Source organism: Gossypium hirsutum, chromosome A09 (assembly GCF_007990345.1).
Source record: "Gossypium hirsutum isolate 1008001.06 chromosome A09, Gossypium_hirsutum_v2.1, whole genome shotgun sequence".
NCBI classification, from domain to species: Eukaryota; Viridiplantae; Streptophyta; class Magnoliopsida; order Malvales; family Malvaceae; genus Gossypium; species Gossypium hirsutum.
The window spans coordinates 73,108,120-73,127,265 of record NC_053432.1 but is presented as its reverse complement, the minus strand read 5'-3'; the positions used below and the strand labels follow the sequence as shown (position 1 = coordinate 73,127,265).

The 19,146-nt window shown below is 32.6% G+C and overlaps 3 protein-coding genes across 18 annotated transcripts; 1 reads left to right on the top strand and 2 right to left on the bottom strand.

Annotated features, from left to right (window-relative positions):
* Window positions 1-1,298: 1,298 nt before the first annotated feature.
* Window positions 1,299-7,573, bottom strand: LOC107886895 (chromatin structure-remodeling complex protein BSH). Of its 15 annotated transcripts, XR_001680949.2 has the most exons (14): window positions 7,388-7,567; window positions 6,994-7,073; window positions 6,807-6,895; window positions 6,422-6,516; window positions 6,216-6,287; window positions 6,066-6,113; window positions 5,835-5,918; window positions 5,635-5,673; window positions 5,463-5,545; window positions 5,205-5,267; window positions 3,377-3,472; window positions 2,145-2,224; window positions 1,961-2,047; window positions 1,437-1,711 (listed from the first exon to the last, which is right to left on the bottom strand). XR_001680949.2 is itself a non-coding variant. In XM_041076672.1 (13 exons), exons 2-13 carry the CDS (start codon window positions 7,041-7,043, stop codon window positions 1,446-1,448), a joined length of 1,113 nt encoding a protein of 370 aa, XP_040932606.1. In that variant the 5' UTR covers window positions 7,044-7,073; window positions 7,388-7,570; the 3' UTR covers window positions 1,299-1,445. The 15 variants fall into 15 exon arrangements, 12 of the variants coding, with proteins under 12 accessions (XP_040932606.1, XP_016666492.1, XP_016666485.1 ...); XM_041076672.1 differs by lacking the exon at window positions 2,145-2,224 and having other exon boundaries at window positions 1,299-1,711; window positions 1,961-2,019; window positions 5,394-5,545; window positions 7,388-7,570; XM_016811003.2 differs by lacking the exon at window positions 2,145-2,224 and having other exon boundaries at window positions 1,299-1,711; window positions 1,961-2,019; window positions 7,392-7,568.
* Window positions 7,574-8,854: 1,281 nt separating this feature from the next.
* LOC107886884 (heat stress transcription factor A-3-like) lies at window positions 8,855-12,673 on the bottom strand. 2 transcript variants are annotated; one of them, XR_001680944.2, is made up of 3 exons: window positions 11,820-12,673; window positions 9,393-11,074; window positions 8,855-9,259 (listed from the first exon to the last, which is right to left on the bottom strand). XR_001680944.2 is itself a non-coding variant. In NM_001326732.1 (2 exon segments), coding segments are annotated over 2 exon segments (1,449 nt in total). In that variant the 5' UTR covers window positions 12,147-12,322.
* A 342-nt stretch (window positions 12,674-13,015) lies between these two features.
* Window positions 13,016-16,888, top strand: LOC121206041 (serine/threonine-protein phosphatase 7 long form homolog). Its single transcript, XM_041076211.1, has 4 exons — window positions 13,016-13,079; window positions 15,224-15,288; window positions 15,398-16,063; window positions 16,364-16,888. The coding sequence occupies exons 1-4, from the start codon at window positions 13,016-13,018 to the stop codon at window positions 16,886-16,888; spliced, it is 1,320 nt and encodes a 439-aa protein (XP_040932145.1).
* Window positions 16,889-19,146: the final 2,258 nt, after the last annotated feature.

Here is a 19,146-nt window from a genome sequence, read left to right as displayed (position 1 = left end):
GTTTTGTTTCTTTGTTATTTTGTTATGTTCTTGTTTAATTGTTTCTTATCTTTAATTTGGATTCCTTGTTTTTTTTTTAATTATCTGTTTTAATTGTTATTTTTTAAAATTTTTAGATATGACTTGGATTTGTTTACATTTCAGGTTATGTCTAACTATAAATTTCCCTTAATTCATTTAGAGCCCTAGATCAAATTCGTGACTTGGACAAACTTATGATCTTGTTTCGTGTGCGTCCTTATTAGCCATTAGATTGGTTGACTTGAGAATTGGGTGATTGAACTATTTTTTTTTAGTATACATTTTTTTTAGTTTTTAATATATATATTTTATTTTTTTAATATTTTATTTAATTAAATTGGAATAATTGGTTGAACTAACAAACCAGTGGCCTAACCATACCAAAAAATACTTAATTTTGAATTGTTTTTATTAATTTTATAAATTTTCATTATCCAACTGTTAACAAATGTCAATATGAAATCTTCTTATCAATGTTTTTATAACTAGATTGATGATCAAACCAGTCAAACCATTTGTTTGTCAATTGGATCGGTTTATCCAGTTTAATTAAATAAAATATTAAAAAAATTGATTCAACCGCTCGCCTCCTAGGTTAACCAATTTAAGGCTTTATTCGGATTGATTCCCATGTCGATTTCGTCTAATTGCTCCGACCGACTAATTTGATCTAGCTCATGTTTTTATGATTTTTTATAATTTTATATCAATTTTAATATTTTTAATAAGTTTTTATTTTTTCTTATAAATTTTTAAGAATTTTTATATGTTTTATTAATTTGATAAAGTTTCTATAATTTACTAAAATCTTTTAGATTTATTATAGAGTTAATCATATGCTAGGCCAATAGACTCGTTTTCTAGGCTTTGAGTCCAATTTAAAAAATGAATTTAAAATTTTATTTAAACCTAATCAATATTATAGATTCTAAACCCAAGTACGACCTAACCCGTATTAAATATTTTAAGCAACACTTTAACAACCCTCAAAGTATATATTTATAAATATATTTATTTCTATTCCGTAAATCAATTTCTTAAGCAAAGGAACTTGCTTCAGCTTCAGCTCCACCCCTGGGGTATCTAATTCTAACCCAAAAACTTTTTCGTTCTTATGAATATATTTATTTCTATTTTGTAAATCAATTAGATTTAATAAACTGCCAAGGAAATTTTAAAAATTATATAAACTATTACAAATGTATTACTTTATAAATTATACCTCAAAGTATATGCAAATAGATATGATTTCACAAACCCAGATTTAAAAAACAAAATAAAAAGCAAATTTCAAAAATTTTATACATATTTTTTACAAAAGAGAAGTTGCAAATGCTAATATTCCAAGTCTACATTTATTAAACAGCGCTGGTTCTTTTTTCTTCTTTTCAACGATTACATTCACCCAAAATCTGTCAAAGTTCCTATTCATGGTTGAATAAAAAAAACCAGCAACAACAGACAAATGCCGCGGAAACCATATAGAAAATAAATCCACAGATCTCGAAAATTGGAGACATATAGAGAGAAAGGAACCTCGAACGATCAGATAAAGTGAAGGAAGAACCAACAGAGCCCAACAAAGGCAGAGGATACAAAAGGAGGTTGATGTATAGGATAGTTGTTCTTTGGCAAGCTTCGAGTCTTTTACAGTCCTTTTTTGCAAACATCACCACCTCTGAATCCGGATCTATTAGAAACAAACGTAGAAACACAAGAATATGTCCAATTAGCACATTACACTAAGGTAGCGTTACGGAACTCTAATTTTTAATCAAACACAAAAATGTAATCAAATATTTACGAATTTGAAAATTAATATAAAATCATATAAGAAAAGAGATCTTAAATCCAAATTTTCAAATTCATATTGGCCAAAAAAAAATCCCCGAAATTTCTTGACTTCATGAGAAACATATTTAATAAGGTGAATGCATACCATAAGGCTTCCAAGTGAAAACATCTTTATAGCACTGTCCATCGACTTCTATGTCAAGCCTAATGGGTATCAAATTTTCAGCTCGGCCTTCAATTTTGGATCAAAATTAGATAATCAAGCTTTTAATCCTAACAAAATGACACAAATCCTAAATAAAAAGAAGATTTCAGAACGAGGAGCTTACATCCTGAACTTTAAAGGGGCTTTCCATGAAGCTGACGCTGGCAGTTTCATATTGATTCACATAACACTAACTTTCCCTCCCTAATTTTCAACCACCATAAACAGATATATTAAAGTTTTTGAGACACTAAACCTAGGCTAGGCCATATCCAGAAGAACCCTAATTTTTGTTGTTAGCCTCTTTTGAGCTCATAAATCCAATTCACACAGGATTTGAACTTTGAACCATATTAGCATGGATCTCAATTTATGGCCCAAACCACAATAACGATTAAAAAGAGGCTTATATAAAAAATATACCCTAAAATTTCAATAACAATTTAAAATTAAGCCCTTTATCTTTGTATTATCTATCTACACTATATCTACTATATATTAAGGGGCTGATTGAATTAGTATCACCCATCAATCCGATCTCAACTCAATTAAGAAATTACCAAATACTCTCATTTTACAAAATAAGAAGCATGCTATGAAGGAATTTTTTATTATAGATATTTTTATATAAAATCTAGAAAAATATACATATAATAGGATTTGAACTCAAGATACAATGATCTTTTGTGAGATGATTTTTTTCACACACATCGTGTGTGTGTGTGTGTGCCATAATCTATAACAAAATCTTTAACTGAGTTGTATCACCATCAACCAAGTCAAACTGAATCAAGAAATCACCAAATACCCATTATTCTTACAAAGTTCTATTATTATAAGGGCGTCTTTGTATTTTTATATTTTTATAAAAGAGTTAATGTATATTTTAGCCCCTGAACTTGGCAATTTCTGCCTAATTGGTACCTTGCACCTAACTAGTATCTAAACGTGGAAACCGTTAACCAAGTTGGTATTTTTTTAGGTACCTTGTTAACACTGTTAAATTTTATGTTGGCAGACAATAGAACATTGACACATGTCCTAAAAATTAGAAAAAAAAGAAAAAAGTGTTAATATATACTTTAGCCTTTGAAGTTTGAACTTGGCAACTTGTACCTAACTCGTGAGTAAACTTTTTTCAGACCTAACTAGTACATGAACTTGGAAACCGTTAACTAGTACTTGGCCGACGCCATTAAATATTATGCTAACAGCTAATAGTTCTTGAAAATGTTATTGTTTATAAACAGCATAAACTGCCTAATATAATTGATTCTCGTAACATCTAACATACTGTTGAGCAGAAAAAGAAAAGAAAGAATTAGAAATGCATTTATACGTATTATGTCTATTTACCAGCCACTCCTTTCTTCTTTGGCTTTGAGAGCATCCACGTCCTCATTAGATAAAAGGTCAAGAACAGGTTTATAATAATCCCAGTCCTTTCTTTTACTGATGCAACAGAAAGCAAAAGGCAAACCATAAGTATTTTCTTCTTTTGAATTTTTCTAACGAAGAGAAATGGGTGTAAACATACAGAGCGCATAAATTAAAAAGCAACATGAAAATGTAATAATTGCTAGTTAGAAATATGCAGTAACATTAAATGGGAAAATTTAACAAGTGCATGAAAAGGGACACCAAAACCACTAAACCATTTACACGAACTGGAGCTACATCAATGCTTTCAAACTGACAAAATATTTCAATGATTTGGTTGAGAATTAGCTCTATCTCTCTTATCAATAGGACTTCTTACTAGTGTTGTTTCTATCCACTGGACAAAACCAAGAAATAACACTTCACATGCAAAATTATAGAAGATCCTCTTTTAGATAAAACAATTCCATCAAAATGAGTATAGCTGTATGTGTGATAGCATCTACTAGACCAGGAATATCAATGAAGTCAATTATTGCAATTGCTTAAGATACCTTTTTTTAGTTTAGCCTCTAGTTAGCCTTTCTTTTGTATAGGTTATGTATTCCAATTCCTTTTTAATATGGAATACAAAAAATAGTGCACAAAGAATGAAATTCTCCCGATGGCTCTATCATAGATAAATAAGAAAAAAAATCTCCAAATCAAATCCATTACATTGTCTTCATTTACTTAACCTTAACTCAAGTGAAAAGGGGGCAAAACCCTTGTTTTTTGCTAATTTAGTCAAAATCAAGTCTGACAATAATAATATTTTATGAAAAGCAATTCATGTATTTTCAAACTAACCCATGTCCTATCTATTATTTGATTGACTAATCCTTTTTATTGTAATGGGTGAAGGGTCAAATGTTTTGGTAATTCCTCATGGCTGTATGAACCAAGATAATTTAAGATCAAAGTTCTAGATTTTTGTTAACCCCTCGCTAAAATAATATCTCGAGGTTTGCAGAGATAACTAGCTATATCTACTGTACACCCATTAACTAGTGTCTTCTGCCAAGGATTTAATTGAAATGCTTTATCCCTAGGAGATATAATATATAATGGAAGACTTAGTTTGACAGTTTTGACAAGGTGGATGTCTTTTAAATCTTTTAATGATTTCAAGAACCTTAAAAGGAAATGCAATGCGTAAGCATGAGTGTACAACTCAGTAGAGAGATGAAGTTGAGAAAAAGTGATGTTCCATTGAATCAAGATAATTTTGGATCAGAGTTCTACATTTATTTCCAAACCAATCCTTTTCCTATCCGTTAAATGGTCGGCCTGAGTCACAGAATAATTTCACTTGGACATGGAGCTGTCGAGCAATTTATAAATTATGACAGCAGAACTTTGGGTTTGGCAGCCTAAAATTGAATATGGATATGGATTTAAACTTTATAAACTTCAATTCTTTTGATTTAAAATTTATGAATTAGAAATTCTCAGTTTTAATGAATCTAGATTTAAGTTCAATCAATATTTTAACTAATCTTAAATTTGTGATGTTTTCTAAATTCTAATATGGAAACAAGTAAAGAGTCCAGCTTATGTCTTTTCAAAGTACTTGATACAATAAGTATTTTGAAATCTTCGATGGACCTTTTAAATTTGACCCAAACCTAAATAAAACCATTTCTGAACGAAGCACTTGGATTTTGAAATCCAAATCCCAACCCATAAAATACAAGTTTCTAAATGGACCATAACAATTTTTCAAGGCTCAATAGGGAAAATTATTCAGCATCAGAGAGAGTACCGGACAACACTTGATCTGAAACTGAATAACTTCATCAAGTCCAGTGCAGCACCACTAGCTTTACTGTGAGAGGGAAAACAGAAAGCAATGTCATCAATAAATAGAACATTGAGGTCTGTGATGATTGGACAAAACCAATGTAACCAAGAAAGAATTGGGGGCGGCAGGAGGTGAAAAAAGCTGAAGTACCAAACCATTCGGATAAGAAAAAAAATCCCTCCTATTCCTGACCATATTACAAGGAAACAACACAAAAACCTGGGAGTGAAATGTTCAGCAGCCCGACGACCCTTTTTGCTTATTCTGTTCTCCCTTGCTGTAGTTACATTTTGAATTGCAATCTAAAAAACACAACATTACAGTGATATAATAACAACCATGCCATATATGCATCAATGGCTAAGATTAAGTAGAAACACATGATAACTACCTCATAAAGTTGCTCCCTAATTGCAAAGGCAATTGCAGGCTGCATAGAGTAAAGAAATCATATAAGAAGATATGTTTTAAAGGCACAGAAACAAAATGAAACAGGCTTGAAAGAGAAATCCTGTACTCTGTTATCTGTTTCTCATCATGTTCAGGTAGGATGAATGTTTTACAAGTATGCATCTAAAATGAATTGCTTACCTCAACTTCAGGGTCTTCAATGCCTAAATCTTTGCAGAGAGTTCTAGCAAATTCTTCAGGATCACTATCAAAGTTGTTCAAGTCCTATAACAAATAAAGATAACAGCATTCAAACATCTCATTAAGAAATAATTGCATAGCTCATAGAAGGTAAATGATGAACAAGCATGAGAAAACACAAGAACATGCATATGATAATGATATTGTACAAATTCATTTTCCAATTCTTACCCATAAAAACTGGTCCCTGATAACTGTATGATTGACTTGAAGATCAAGCTGATGAAGTCCATGTGATGGATAAATAGGAGTTAGAAAACCATTAAAGGAAGATGGTGATATTTATATAAATGTTGTTAGTACTTTATTTATGAAAGACACCTTAATTGGAATGATCAGGTCACCAACGTACATGTCTTGACCTTCATATGATTGAAAGGTGGCAAGCTGTGACTGAAGATAACATGCAAAGTGAAGAATAGGAGAATGATAAGTGCAACTAAAAATCAGCTTTAAAAGTGTCAATTTCTTTTTCTTTTCTTTTTGTTGAACATTGAAATGAGAGAAAAGAAAACAGTTAAGATGACCTGAATGGATTGAACAATTTGCGGAAGGAAACCAGGGGCAAGCTTCAAGTCTTTTACAGTCCTTTTTGCAAACATCACCACCTCTGAATCCGGATCTTTTAGAACAAATATACAAACAAAAGAATACGTGTGCTTAGCAAATTACACTAAGGTAGCGTTAAAGAACTCTAGTTTTTAAATAATAAATCTGAATTCCAGAAATAGTATAATCGTGCAATCAAACACATGAAAATGTAATCAAATATTTACAAATTTGAAATTTACTATAAGATCATATAACAAAAGAGATCTAAAATCCAAATTTTCAAATTCATATTGGCCAAAAAAAAAATCCCCGAAATTTCTTGATTTCATGAGAAACATATTTAATAAGGTGAATGCATACCATAAGGGTTCCAAGTGAAAGCATCTTTATAGGGCTGTCCATCGACTTCTATGTCAAGCCTAATGGGTATTAAATTTTCAGCTGTCGGCCTTCAATTTTTGGATCAAAATTAGATAATCAAGCTTTTAATCCGAAAAAAATGACACAAATCCTAAATAAAAAGAAGATTTAAGAATGAGGAGCTTACATCCTGAACTTTAGAGGGGCTTTCCATGAAGCTGACGCCGGCGATTTCATATTGATTCACGTAACACAAACTTTCCCTCCCTAATTTTCAACCACCATAAACAGACATATCAAAGATTCTGAGACTCTAAACGATTGCATTCACCCAAAATCTGTCAAAGTTTCTCTTAATGGTTGAATAAAAAAAACCAGCAACAACAGAAAAATGCCGCGAAACCATGTAGAAAATAAATCCACAGATCTCGAAAATTGGAGACATATAGAGAAAGGAACCTCGAACGATCAGAAAAAGTGAACTAAGAAACCAAAAGAACCCCGACTTCATGCTATTTACATGCACACAAACAAAATACAACGAAGGCAAAGGATGTAGCAGTTTCAGCGTATTTTCTCACCTACCAAAAAACTCCAACAGAAAATCACCTAAAAGAACTCGAAGCTGCAAAAATAGAGTGCCTATGGAACGATGATGGTGTGGCCGGTGGAGAAATTTGTGGTATTTTCTTTGTTACTGTTAGGGGTTTAGAAATTGTTGGGGTGAGTCGAGTGGAGACTTTATTAGTTTTTTAAAATTTTATTTGATGTTTGCAAATAACCATTAACGAAATCAATTAATTATTTAAAAGGAGAATAAATAAATAAATAAATTTAGTTAATATTAATATTAATATTTTTTTAATAATTTATTTAATTGATTTTTATATTTTGAAATTTAAAAGTTGAATAATGAAAAAATAAATTTAAAATTTTGGAAAAGGGTAAATATCTATAATTTGAAATTTTATTATTTATTATTTTAGTTTATATCGTTTTTTCAAGTAACTTATAAGTTGGGTAATCACAATAAAAGTGTGAACATAATGTGGACACAAATTTAATGCTTGAGTGATTAAAATGAAAACATTTTAAAATTAGGTGAAGAAATTGTAAAGATTTCATTTTGAATAATCAAAATAGAAATGCCTTAAAAGTTGGACGACTAACTAGGTAGTTTGCCCTTTTTGAAGGTGTTGTCGTTAATTTATTTATATTTCAACTTTGTTTGGTTGGTTAATATAATAACATGGGTATAAGTTTATCTCAACTTTGTTTGGTTGGTTAATATGATAACATGGGTATAAGTTAATTCAGTACATCATTACTAAAATGAATGTAAAAACATCATTGCTCTAAAATGGTTGGTTTTAATTTTTATGGGTTAATGATAAATTTAGCCGGTAACGTTTGTATGTTTTATCAAAATAGTTTTAATTGTATTTTTGAGTATTTTTTTACCATCAACCTTTATTCTTTTTTTCAATCTATTTTTTCTAATAAATTTAATAAATAAATTCAAGGTTTCAATTTTTTTTTCTTTCAAAAGGTTTCAATCTTTCATACATTTGTTTAATAATAAGTTTTTCTACTAAGTTAATTTTTTAGATAATTACATTTATTTTATTTGAATTAAGAGTTATTTTTAAATTTAATGTAATATTTATTTATTTTATTATTTTTCACATGTAATTATCTCATTAAAAACATTCCATATATGAAATTCCACATCACCCCCATTAACTTTTTTTAATGGTATTTTCATTAAATTGTTAGAAAAAATAGTTTGAAAAAAAGAACAAAGGTTGATAGTAAAAAAAAGCTCAAAAATATAATTAAAGTTATTTTGACAAAACATGCAAACATTAATTTCCCCCTAACGAGGAAAAAAACTCATATTTTTATCATGATTTGTTAAAAAAAAGTTTATTTTATAAATAGAATTTTCTTTTCTTTTCTTTTCTTTTTTTTTGAATAATGTCACTCTTGAAAACATAAAAATTGGAAGAAGGGAAAAGCTGGTATAAGAAGTTTAGCATGTCAACAAGTGTAAAATTTGTTATCCAAGTTAGGGAAAGATCACTTAACTGGTGCAATATACATATTGACATCGAACTAGAAAGAAATATATTCGAACACAAACATATGCCTCTGGATATTAGTTATCAAAAAATGCAAATGAAATTATCTCAAAATCCATGGTACAGCGGAAGAGACATGGCTACAATGATTGATGAAAGGTATGATTGGCCTTAAGACCAGACCGACACTCTTTACTTCCTACATAACGTGCAAGATATCTGTAGGGGCAGAAAAAATTGCTGAAATCACAAATGTTGCTGGAGATCCTTCGTAATCGGTTAACCCCTCTTGACGTTGTTCGTTGCAGCTCCACCAACCTGCATCGATAGGAGATATGCTACGAGGGTTTTAACACCAAGTCACAAATGCACCTACATACAGCAAAACGGCCATTCATCAAATTTCTATAAGAACTACACTACTTCCTGAGGCTGCTGAATACACGATGTTATTTTTGGGAATATCATATAGATGTGTTCGAGACGTGTATGCTGAATTATTTACTTCAGGAAGAATGAAGTCTGGATAATAAGGTGAGTTCTGTGCCGAATTGTCCAAGTATCTTCAGATTAGAATTTCTACATCTATCTAACTTGGGTCTGCAACCAAATAACAAGCTATTTAAAGTGAGTTTACAAGAACATATATGCCAACAGATGAGGCAAACCCTGCACTGATTATGTTGTCAATCAATGTCGTTCTCTGACTGGATGTCGCATGCCAACTGCTAAGAATATGGCAACAAGTTGAATGGATGTATAAGACTTCAACTCAACCTGCAATTTCATAACTCAACACATACCGGTGAGTGTAAAACCTGCAATTTCAAGTGAAACCCATCATATAGGACAGCAACAGAAAGTTTCAGTTTACAAGGGTTTGCTTATAATTGAAATTACCAATAGAAAGGAACAGAAACCTGTAATGATATAATATTAGATAAAGAAAAACGGCATTCAATTAGTATGCTGATAAATCAATTGTCCATTCAATCATTCATCCTAGTAAATGAAGATTAACTATGATCCACAAGGGCATCGTCATCTGCCGAAGCAAATGAACCCTTATGGATCCATTTTCTTAGACCTATTAGCTTCTGACTGGCCACCTTGATTCTCAGTATGGGGATTGTCGAAAGGATATCCCTCAGTCGGCCATTTATCAGCACCTGAATCTTCTGCTGCTTGCAAAAACCCCAGATCCCAGACATCAGATAACTCACCAGTTACCCCCAACTCGGGAATGTCATAGGTTTCAAGATTACCCCATAACTCGTTCCTAGAACTAGGCATACCAACAGTAGCATCAAAATCCATGCTCCATACATCTTGTTTAGAAACGCTCTCACTGATAGGAGATGAGAAATATGGGGTGCTTTTCTGCTTCACTAAATCCTCTGGGGAAGATATAAAATACCCTGGATTAACCACTTGTTCCGAACCGATTACATTCTTCCCTTTCGGATCTTGGATTCCCGTGCCTGATGAACCTTCTCCTACCAGCTCTGGGGTTCCAAGAAATCCATGTGCAGTTGCCAACTCATCAGATACAACTACTTCATCATCAACTGGAAATGGAAAGCCTTCAGAACCTAAATCGGTTTCTGCTACTCCCTTGGGTAGATAATCTGGAGATTGTTCAACAGAAGTTGGAATTATATCTGGGGCTGAAGGGGATATAGCAATGTCTCTCCAATCAAGTTTGGAGTACTTCACAATCTGGCCTTCAGCAGGTGTTTCTGAATCGATCAATTCAACCAGCTGGTGCTTGACAAACTTCCTCCGCATCCTCGAAGAACTGATTTCTCCCTGTTCCTTTTTTTGTCTAAGGCGTGCCAAGAAAGCCGGATTCTGGAATAACTTGGCTAAGAAAGAAACCATTTGCTTCTGCCTTTGTTCAGCTGATTGAAGCCTCTGATTCACTACTTCGACATGCCGAGCCGTACCCTGCTGCTCCTGCTGCAGTTCCACTACTTCCTGCATTAACATGCTCTTCTCCTTCCTCAACCTTTCTATTTCACCTTCCACTCCAGACCTCCCTGCTTCAGTAGAAGATCCAAAATAGTTACCAACCTGTTGCGATTGAGGCGACTTACGCCTCTGAATATTCTTCAAAAGATACCTCTTCCCTCGCTGAAAAGCCTCGTTTGCAAATTCCCACTTATCAGTATCGATTTTGCGAAATCCCTGAAAACAGTACACAAGATGATTCAAGAATAAATGGGAGAAACGGGATTGTTCACGAAAACAAGAACATCAAAGGGTATGATTCACATAGGATTTTTCAGAAGGAGCCAAGTTGCACTATATAGATCATCTTCATAACATCAGCTTTCTAAACGAAAGAGAGAGCAATTAAGAAAGAGTTAGAAAAATACAGTAGCAAAATAACAAAGATTCCACTAGAACCCAAATTTCTACCTGTTTCAGGATGGAACTCCCAAGTCCAGCAGAGATTCAGCAAATGAAGCTGACCTCGAAGAAGCTTAACCAAACTTTTTAATAATTTCCACAAATAACAATTCACTTATGCAACATACATCCAATTTTACAGATAAGTCTTACATTTGACCACAATACAAATAAATACATTAGCTTTACACAAGCTCAAAGGAACAAAATACGACAAAACCATAAGATTTGTATATACAAATTCAACATAGGAGATACAATTAACCCTTTTCTCGGATTACAAAATCTTTGTACAACAGTTCGATAATTTACAATATTACAACCAATGTGTACAAATCGGGCTTCTACAATTACAGGTTCCAGTTTACAGATTAAACCTTCAAAAAATAAATACAGAAAACAAAAACAAGCAAACAAACAAACAAGCAAAGAAAGAAAGAGAAACAAATGTTACAAAACCAAATGCCATCAGCGATATATTTTAATTTTATGTAGGCTGTATTATTGCAATAATACCCACATAAGTATTGAGCTGACGAACAAAGCTGGAGAAATTGTTGTGCTTGAAATTCCGAGGAAGTATGAACTTAGAGAATTCGACCGGGTCCCAAACCACGAAGCTCTCTCCCGTCGGACCCCAAGAGATGATCGGATCCAACGACGTGTCCTCCACCAAATCGAACGTTTTCGACAAAAATGGCGGCACTGGGTTCCCCTGAAGAATTTCCAAAGGCTGAGGCACGCCACATGAAAACGTTTCCAGTTCCATTAATGAGGAAGAGAAGGGCGACGTTTGGGGTGGGTTTGGAAGGGCATTCTGAGAGCGTTTTTCTTCGTCTGGATTCATTTCGTTTTTTTAAGATAATGAAGAAGGTTTTGGAAAGAGATCCTGGGTTTCAATTCCAAGGTTCGATAAAAATGGAAAAAAATGGGGTGGAAGGGGGGTTTTGAAGGGTTTAAGCCGACAAACTGTTGCTCCAAAGGAAAAAAAATCTTGAAAGGCGGTGAGTGAAACTGGAGGTTCGCCTTAACTGTTGGTGATTTGTACGTGGAAGATTTATAACCCATTTGTTATGGAATCGCTGCTAAAAGAACAATAAATTTTAAAAAAAAATAGAAAGAAAAGAAGCGTCGACTAAAGTTTGGGTTGTTTCCAGGGAGAATTACTTCGTCTGGGTTTTGTTTGAAGGATTAAAAAAAAAAATCAGTGTGGTTGGTTAACTGGTCGGGAGGAAGCAAATGGGGTCCACTGTTGGGGAAGATTTTTTTGTTCCTGAACTGGGTTTGGGCTGGCGTTGATGATTTGAACTAGACTGTGTGATTTTCTGGATGGTCAAAATACTTGGAGACGAAGCTAAGTCCAACAGGCCAATGAAACGAGTGGATTTTTCGTTTAGAACTGCAACAACTGGGGACATGTCTTGTCGTTCAGATTTTGGACCAGTCATATTTTTTATTAGTATTTCAGTATTTATTGTGCACGTGATTGTTTTCTTCAATGTTTTTATGAATTTTCTATTTTCTAGGGGTTTTTTACTAAAAAATATAAAAAAATTAAAAAATTTGAAAATAATACCTAAAAATTAATTACGAAAATAGTATAATCAGGGTGGTCACTCCACTTTGACAGGCGGCACCACCCGGACGTGACAGCCACAACAGTAAAAGAAAATTAAAAAAGAAAAAAAAACACTGAAAACGAAAAAAAATAAAAAAATGGGTTATGTTGGTGCCAGAGGCGGCACTAGTGTTGCCCTGACAGAAGCGATACCGGTGCCAGGTACTTTTCAGTCGATTTGACCCCTCATGCAGAGGGGTTTTGTTTTTTTGTTTCGGGGACCACAATATATGGTCCCCAAGCTTAATTTTCGGGAACAAAGAAGAAGGAGAAAAAGAAAAGGAGAATGAGGAAAGAGGAGAAGAAGAAAAGAAGAGAAGAAGAAGAAAGAAAAAGAAGGGGAGGAGGAGAAGGAGGCCGGCAGTTGAGAGAAGAAAAAAGAAAAAGAAAAAGAGAAGGAGAAGAAGAATAGGGAAGGAAAAAGAAGGAAAAAAAAAGGTAATTTTTTTTTATAAATTTGAGTAATTAATGTTAGTTTAAGTTATTTGTTTTAGTAATTATAACAGATTGATTTAGATTTAAATTAGATATAATTTTTATTTTTTATTTCTTTGCAATGTATTATTTGGTTAATAAGAGATATTAAGGTAAGTTCGTATTTATTTTATATTTTCATTGAAGTAATAAGGATTTATGTGTAAAGAATGTTTTATTGTTATTATTTTATGTAATTTATTTGTTAAGTGTGTTTTAGGTTGTTTAAAAAGATTTTTTAAATTTATTTGACTTATTATATTTTGATTATTTTTATTTTTTATTTTTTATGTGATGGGGGTTTTAAACTTTTTACAAAAAATAGTATAAAAATAAAATATTAAAAATATATTAATGAAAAAAAATACGAGAAGAAATAAAATACGAAAAAAACTTTTTTGGGGAAAGTGGTGCTGAAGAGTTTTTTTGTTAAAATAATATAAAAAAATAAAATATGAAAATAATATATTTTAAAAAATAAAATCCGAAAATAAAAAAATACGAACAAGGTGCCAAAGTCAGGGTTATTTATTAAATTAATATAAAAAAAACTTAAATAATACATTTGAAAGATTTTATGCTAAAATAAAATACGAAAATAATATATTTTAAAAAATAATAGACGAAAAAAATACGAATAAAGTGCTAAAATCAGGGTTATTTATTAAAAAATATAAAAAAACATTTAAATAATACATTTGAAACATTATGTACTAAAATAATATAAAGAAATAAAATACGAAAATAATATATTTTAAAAAATAAGATACGAAAATAAAAAAATTACGAAGAAAGTGTCAAAATCAGGGTTATTTATTAAATTAATATAAAGAAACACTTAAGTAATACATTTGAAACATTTTTTGCTAAAATAATAAAAAAATAAAATACGAAAATAATATATTTTAAAAAATAATATACGAAAAAAATACGAATAAAGTGCTAAAATCAGGATTATTTATTGAAAAAATATAAAAAATACTTAAATAATACATTTGAAACATTATGTACTAAAATAATATGAAGAAATAAAATACGAAAATAATATATTTTAAAAAATAAGATACGAAAATAAAAATACGAAGAAAGTGTCAAAATCAGGATTATTTATTAAATTAATATAAAAAACACTTACATAATACATTTGAAACATTTTTTGCTAAAATAATATAAAAAAATAAAATACGAAAATAATATATTTTAAAAAATAATATACGAAAAAAATACGAATAAAGTGCTAAAATTAGGGTTATTTATTAAAAAAATATAAAAAACACTTAAATAATACATTTGAAATATTATGTAATAAAATAATATAAAGAAATAAAATATGAAAATAATATTTTTTAAAAAATAAGATACGAAAAAAATACGAATTAAGTGCTAAAATCAGGGTTATTTATTAAAAAAATATAAAAAACACTTAAATAATACATTTTAAATATTATGTACTAAAATAATATAAAGAAATAAAATACGAAAATAATATATTTTAAAAAATAAGATACGAAAACAAAAAAATACGAAGAAAGTGCCAAACTCAGGGTTATGTATTAAATTAATATAAAAAAAACACTTACATAATACATTTGAAACATTTTTTGCTAAAATAATATAAAAAATAATATACGAAAATATTTTACTTATTATCATTTTAAAATAATAATAATATTTGTATTTAAGTTGTATATATTTAATTTTTTAATGTAGTATAGCAAAAAAAATATGTTGTCGAAAAAATTGTTTGCTATTTTTTTTATAAGTTATTCTAATAAATATTTAAAATCTATTAAACATTAAAATTAATAATTGAAATTTATTTTGAATTGCAGGCATCGCAATGGCTTCATTGATCAATACGGAACTTTCTAACATATGTGACACAGTTAATAATCCAGTAATATATTGTTATTTGTTAAGCAAGGGTTCCATTAAAAAAATATCTACGTAATTTAAGAAAATAAATTATATTATTATAACTATTTTTTGTAATTTAACACTGTCAGGACTCGTACCGCATATTAAGGGGCGGGGTGAATGGTGTAGGATATTCCCCGGATGCACGACTGATGCTCTACTTAGAGCTAGCTAGATTCAGGTCAGCAGCATTGACCCGGACGTTCGATTTGCGGTATGATTTAATATCCGCATTGGTCGAGCGTTGGCGACCGGAGACCCACACTTTTCATTTGCCATGTGGGGAGTGCACAGTCACTCTGGAGGATGTTGCATTACAGTTTGGGCTCCCAATTGACGGGGATGCCGTCACGGGCGTAAATGCGATAGCTGAGCCGGCTGCACTTTGTTATAGCCTACTAGGAGCCTCGCCCGGCGATGCTGAGTCTACTTTTTCGAAGTTGAAATTTACATGGCTAAAAGCCAATTTTCAGCATTTATCAGATAATGTCACCGAAGAAGAGTTGGCGTGCGCAGCTCGAGCGTACATTATGCATATCATAGGGGGTGTATTGATGCCCAATTCGAACAACAAGGTTCATATCCAGTATTTACCTCTGTTAGTTGATCTGCGTAGTGTTCGCTCCTATAGTTGGGGTTCCGCAGTTCTGGCTCGTGAGCTTTGTCGAACGACAAAGCCTAATGCTGTAGACATGGGCGGATGCCTTATATTGTTGCAATCATGGGCTCTTTATCGGATGCCATTTTTTGCATCGGTTAGTCACCAACCATACATATATCTGCTAGTTAACAGGTGATAAAATTTAACTTGTTAGTAATTGACAATTTCTTTATAATGATAATATTCTAATGATACTATATTTACTTGAAAATTGTTTTCGTAGATGGAGTATTTATCCGGGTATCGGGAGGTCGTACACTGTCCCGATATATCGTCTGATGATTGAACAACATGCCTGGGAAGGGGTAAGCTATTCAAATATTCGTGACATGTAATTGCTTTGTATATCTTACTCCAACCGTGTTAAATTTTAATTATGGTATTAATCGTGCAGTTTATATGGATGCCATACCGTAGACTAGAAATTGTGGCTATTATACCCTCGTCTGCCTACGTTGATTCTCATTTGTGGTGCACTAACGCACCAATTATCAGTTTCAATGTAGTCGAGTGGTACTACGGGTATCGAGTACTACGACAGTTTGGTTGCATCCACTACATCCCGAATCCGCCAATGCAGGTGGGGGAGGAGGTTCACGGTAAGAACAAGAGAGGGAGACATGGACAGCATTGGGGGGTTACGCACCGGAGATATATTGCGGTGTGGGAAAGTCGGATGGCTCGAAGACCTCAGATGGATATGTCTTCCGATTTGCGCCCATCGTTAGAGTACATACAATGGTACTTTAGTATGGGGAAGCCATATTTACTTGGTGGGCAGTCGACTATAGTTCCCCCGCACGTGCAGCGATCTGGAGCATATGAGCCAGTGGCCGATATAGAGCCCGATCCACAGCCAGATGCCGAGCATGACCCAGAGCTGGAGCCTGAGGTACAGCTGGAGGCCGAGTCCGAGTGATCGCATTCACATTCGACTGATACTTCTTATCATCCGGATTTGGCAGGCAATGACTATTTTTCGGGCTCGTCATCGCATTCACATTCGGCTGATACTTCTTATCATCCGGATTTGGCGGGCAATGACAATTTTCCGGGCTCATCGGGAGGCGGATACCATTACGGATTTGATATGTTTGGGTCGTACCCACCGCAGCATAGCACCTCTCCCGACCCATATCCACCGCATTATAGCACTACCCTCGACCCGTATCCACTGCAGTACTCCACTCCTACTGGGTTGTATCCACCGCAGCATGGCACTCCTCCCGGCTCAAGTTCATCGATGCCATTCGAGCCATATGATTTTTCTTCTATGTATCAGACACCCTCACCTACGACTGAAGAGGATGTTGGTCGTCACGATCACCCACAACGTGAACGTCGACCTCCGCAGAAATATACCCCTAGGACCACACCATCGAACCATTAATTTTAGGGGTTTCTTCGGTTTTGATATTAAAAAGTTTGTATTTTTTTGTATATATTTAATTAGATTAATTGAAACTTTGAAACGTGGAACAAAATTTGACCATAACGTAAATTAGATTAATTTGGACATTTTTGAACATTAAAACACTAAAACTTGTATCAAACTTAGTCTTGTAATATAAATTGGAACAAACTTTAAATACATTACAACATTAATCTAATTGGAACATTAATTAAATTAAAACATACTATTACCGGTATATATAGAGATTTCATGGACATATGAAATAGATGATACACATGTAGTTATATATGCAAGTTGATTAAATGTAAACTCAACCATTACCTTGTTTGTATATATGACTAATTCGTTGATTGAGTGTAGGTAATTGGTAAAAATGTTTGGTTATGTGTGCTTCATGAGAATTGAATGATGATTATATTAAGTTTTATTGTGTAATTGACCATGGGATCCATGAAATGGTGAGTTCATGATTAGTTGAAAATGATATTATGATAAATATCATTATATTGTACAAAAACAGTTTGGACAGTAGCAATAGTTCAATTTTGAAAATTCAATAAAAATTGTAGAAATTGAATTAAAGGCTGGATGAAATATGGAATTAAAGCTTATTGAGTCTAGTTTCACATATAATAAACGGTGTAAGTAAAAAATTTTCATATTACGAGAAATTTGAATTATTGTGAGACAGAGCCACAATGATTCTAGAATCCCTTATTCTGATTTTAGAAAATTATTAAAAATTTCACAAAAATATTTATGAGTTAAAATTTATATGCTTAGAATCCTTAATGAGTCTATTTTCAAGAGAAATAGACGAGAACATTATCCAAATCCCGTACTATAATATAATTTATTTTTAGTGAATAAGGGTCGGAGCTATGGAACAGCAAAGCAAGGGTAACTTTAGAGAATAAATTGTACTAATTGGCTAAATCAAAAATTCTGAAAATTTTATGGTAAAAAGATATGTGAGCTTAGTTTCTAGAAAAATTAGCGGATCTTAATTTCGAGTTTCGTAGCTCCAGATATAAATAAATTCGTAACTGTAACTCTAGAAAACAGCTTGATGGATTTTTAACAAGAGGAATATTTGTAATATAATTTTTTTCATATAAAATAAATACATTACAACATAAGTTCAATTCCTACCTAATCGTGACGATTGTCTGACATGATAGTTTCGCTACGGGCATTTACTCTGATTATGACCAACTAACCTGCATAATCCACAACGCATACCGTCGGATTTCTCCCTAATGTCCATTTCATTACGGATTCTAGTTGTTGCGGACGACCTCTCGGATTCCTGCGTAGCCCTCTGTCTGGGACAAGTTCGAAAGTCATCGGAGACACTTTCCATGTAGACAAGTCGGGCAGGACAGAGAACTCGTTTTTCCATACACGTAACGTGCGATTGAGTGTGTACACATCATCGACAAATTGTTCAACATTAAGGTTCACTTTAGCACACGCTGCAACGACATGCGCACACGGATAATGAAGTGTTTGGAATTCCTGCAATCGCATTGTCTATTCCGGAAATCAACTCCATAGGACCTAGGTGGTAGACCGGGTAGACGACCAATGGTCTCTGTAACTCGAAACGTTTCAAGGCATCGTGAATATATTTCTACATTCATCGACCTCGCCATCCGACGGTTTGCAACCATTGCATCCTTAATATCTTCGACAAACACGTGTACCGCCTCAATCTGGTTAACTTGTTGCTGACCCATTCTTGGCATCAAGGTAGCCAACCT

Bases quoted from the DNA above. Each gene is read 5' to 3' on its own strand.
- LOC107886895 (XM_041076670.1), bottom strand. From the start codon at position 7,043: ATGAAATCGCCGGCGTCAGCTTCATGGAAAGCCCCTCTAAAGTTCAGG. The intron at 6,288-6,421 runs GTCATCTTAACT...TGTTATCTTCAG, and splicing joins AAATTGTTCAATCCATTCAG to TCACAGCTTGCCACCTTTCA. The intron at 1,712-1,960 runs GTATGCATTCAC...TGTTTCTAATAG, and splicing joins TTTCACTTGGAAGCCTTATG to ATCCGGATTCAGAGGTGGTG.
- LOC121206041 (XM_041076211.1), top strand. From the start codon at position 13,016: ATGGGTTATGTTGGTGCCAGAGGCGGCACTAGTGTTGCCCTGACAGAA. The intron at 13,080-15,223 runs GTACTTTTCAGT...TTTGAATTGCAG, and splicing joins AGAAGCGATACCGGTGCCAG to GCATCGCAATGGCTTCATTG. The intron at 16,064-16,363 runs GTTAGTCACCAA...TTAATCGTGCAG, and splicing joins GGATGCCATTTTTTGCATCG to TTTATATGGATGCCATACCG.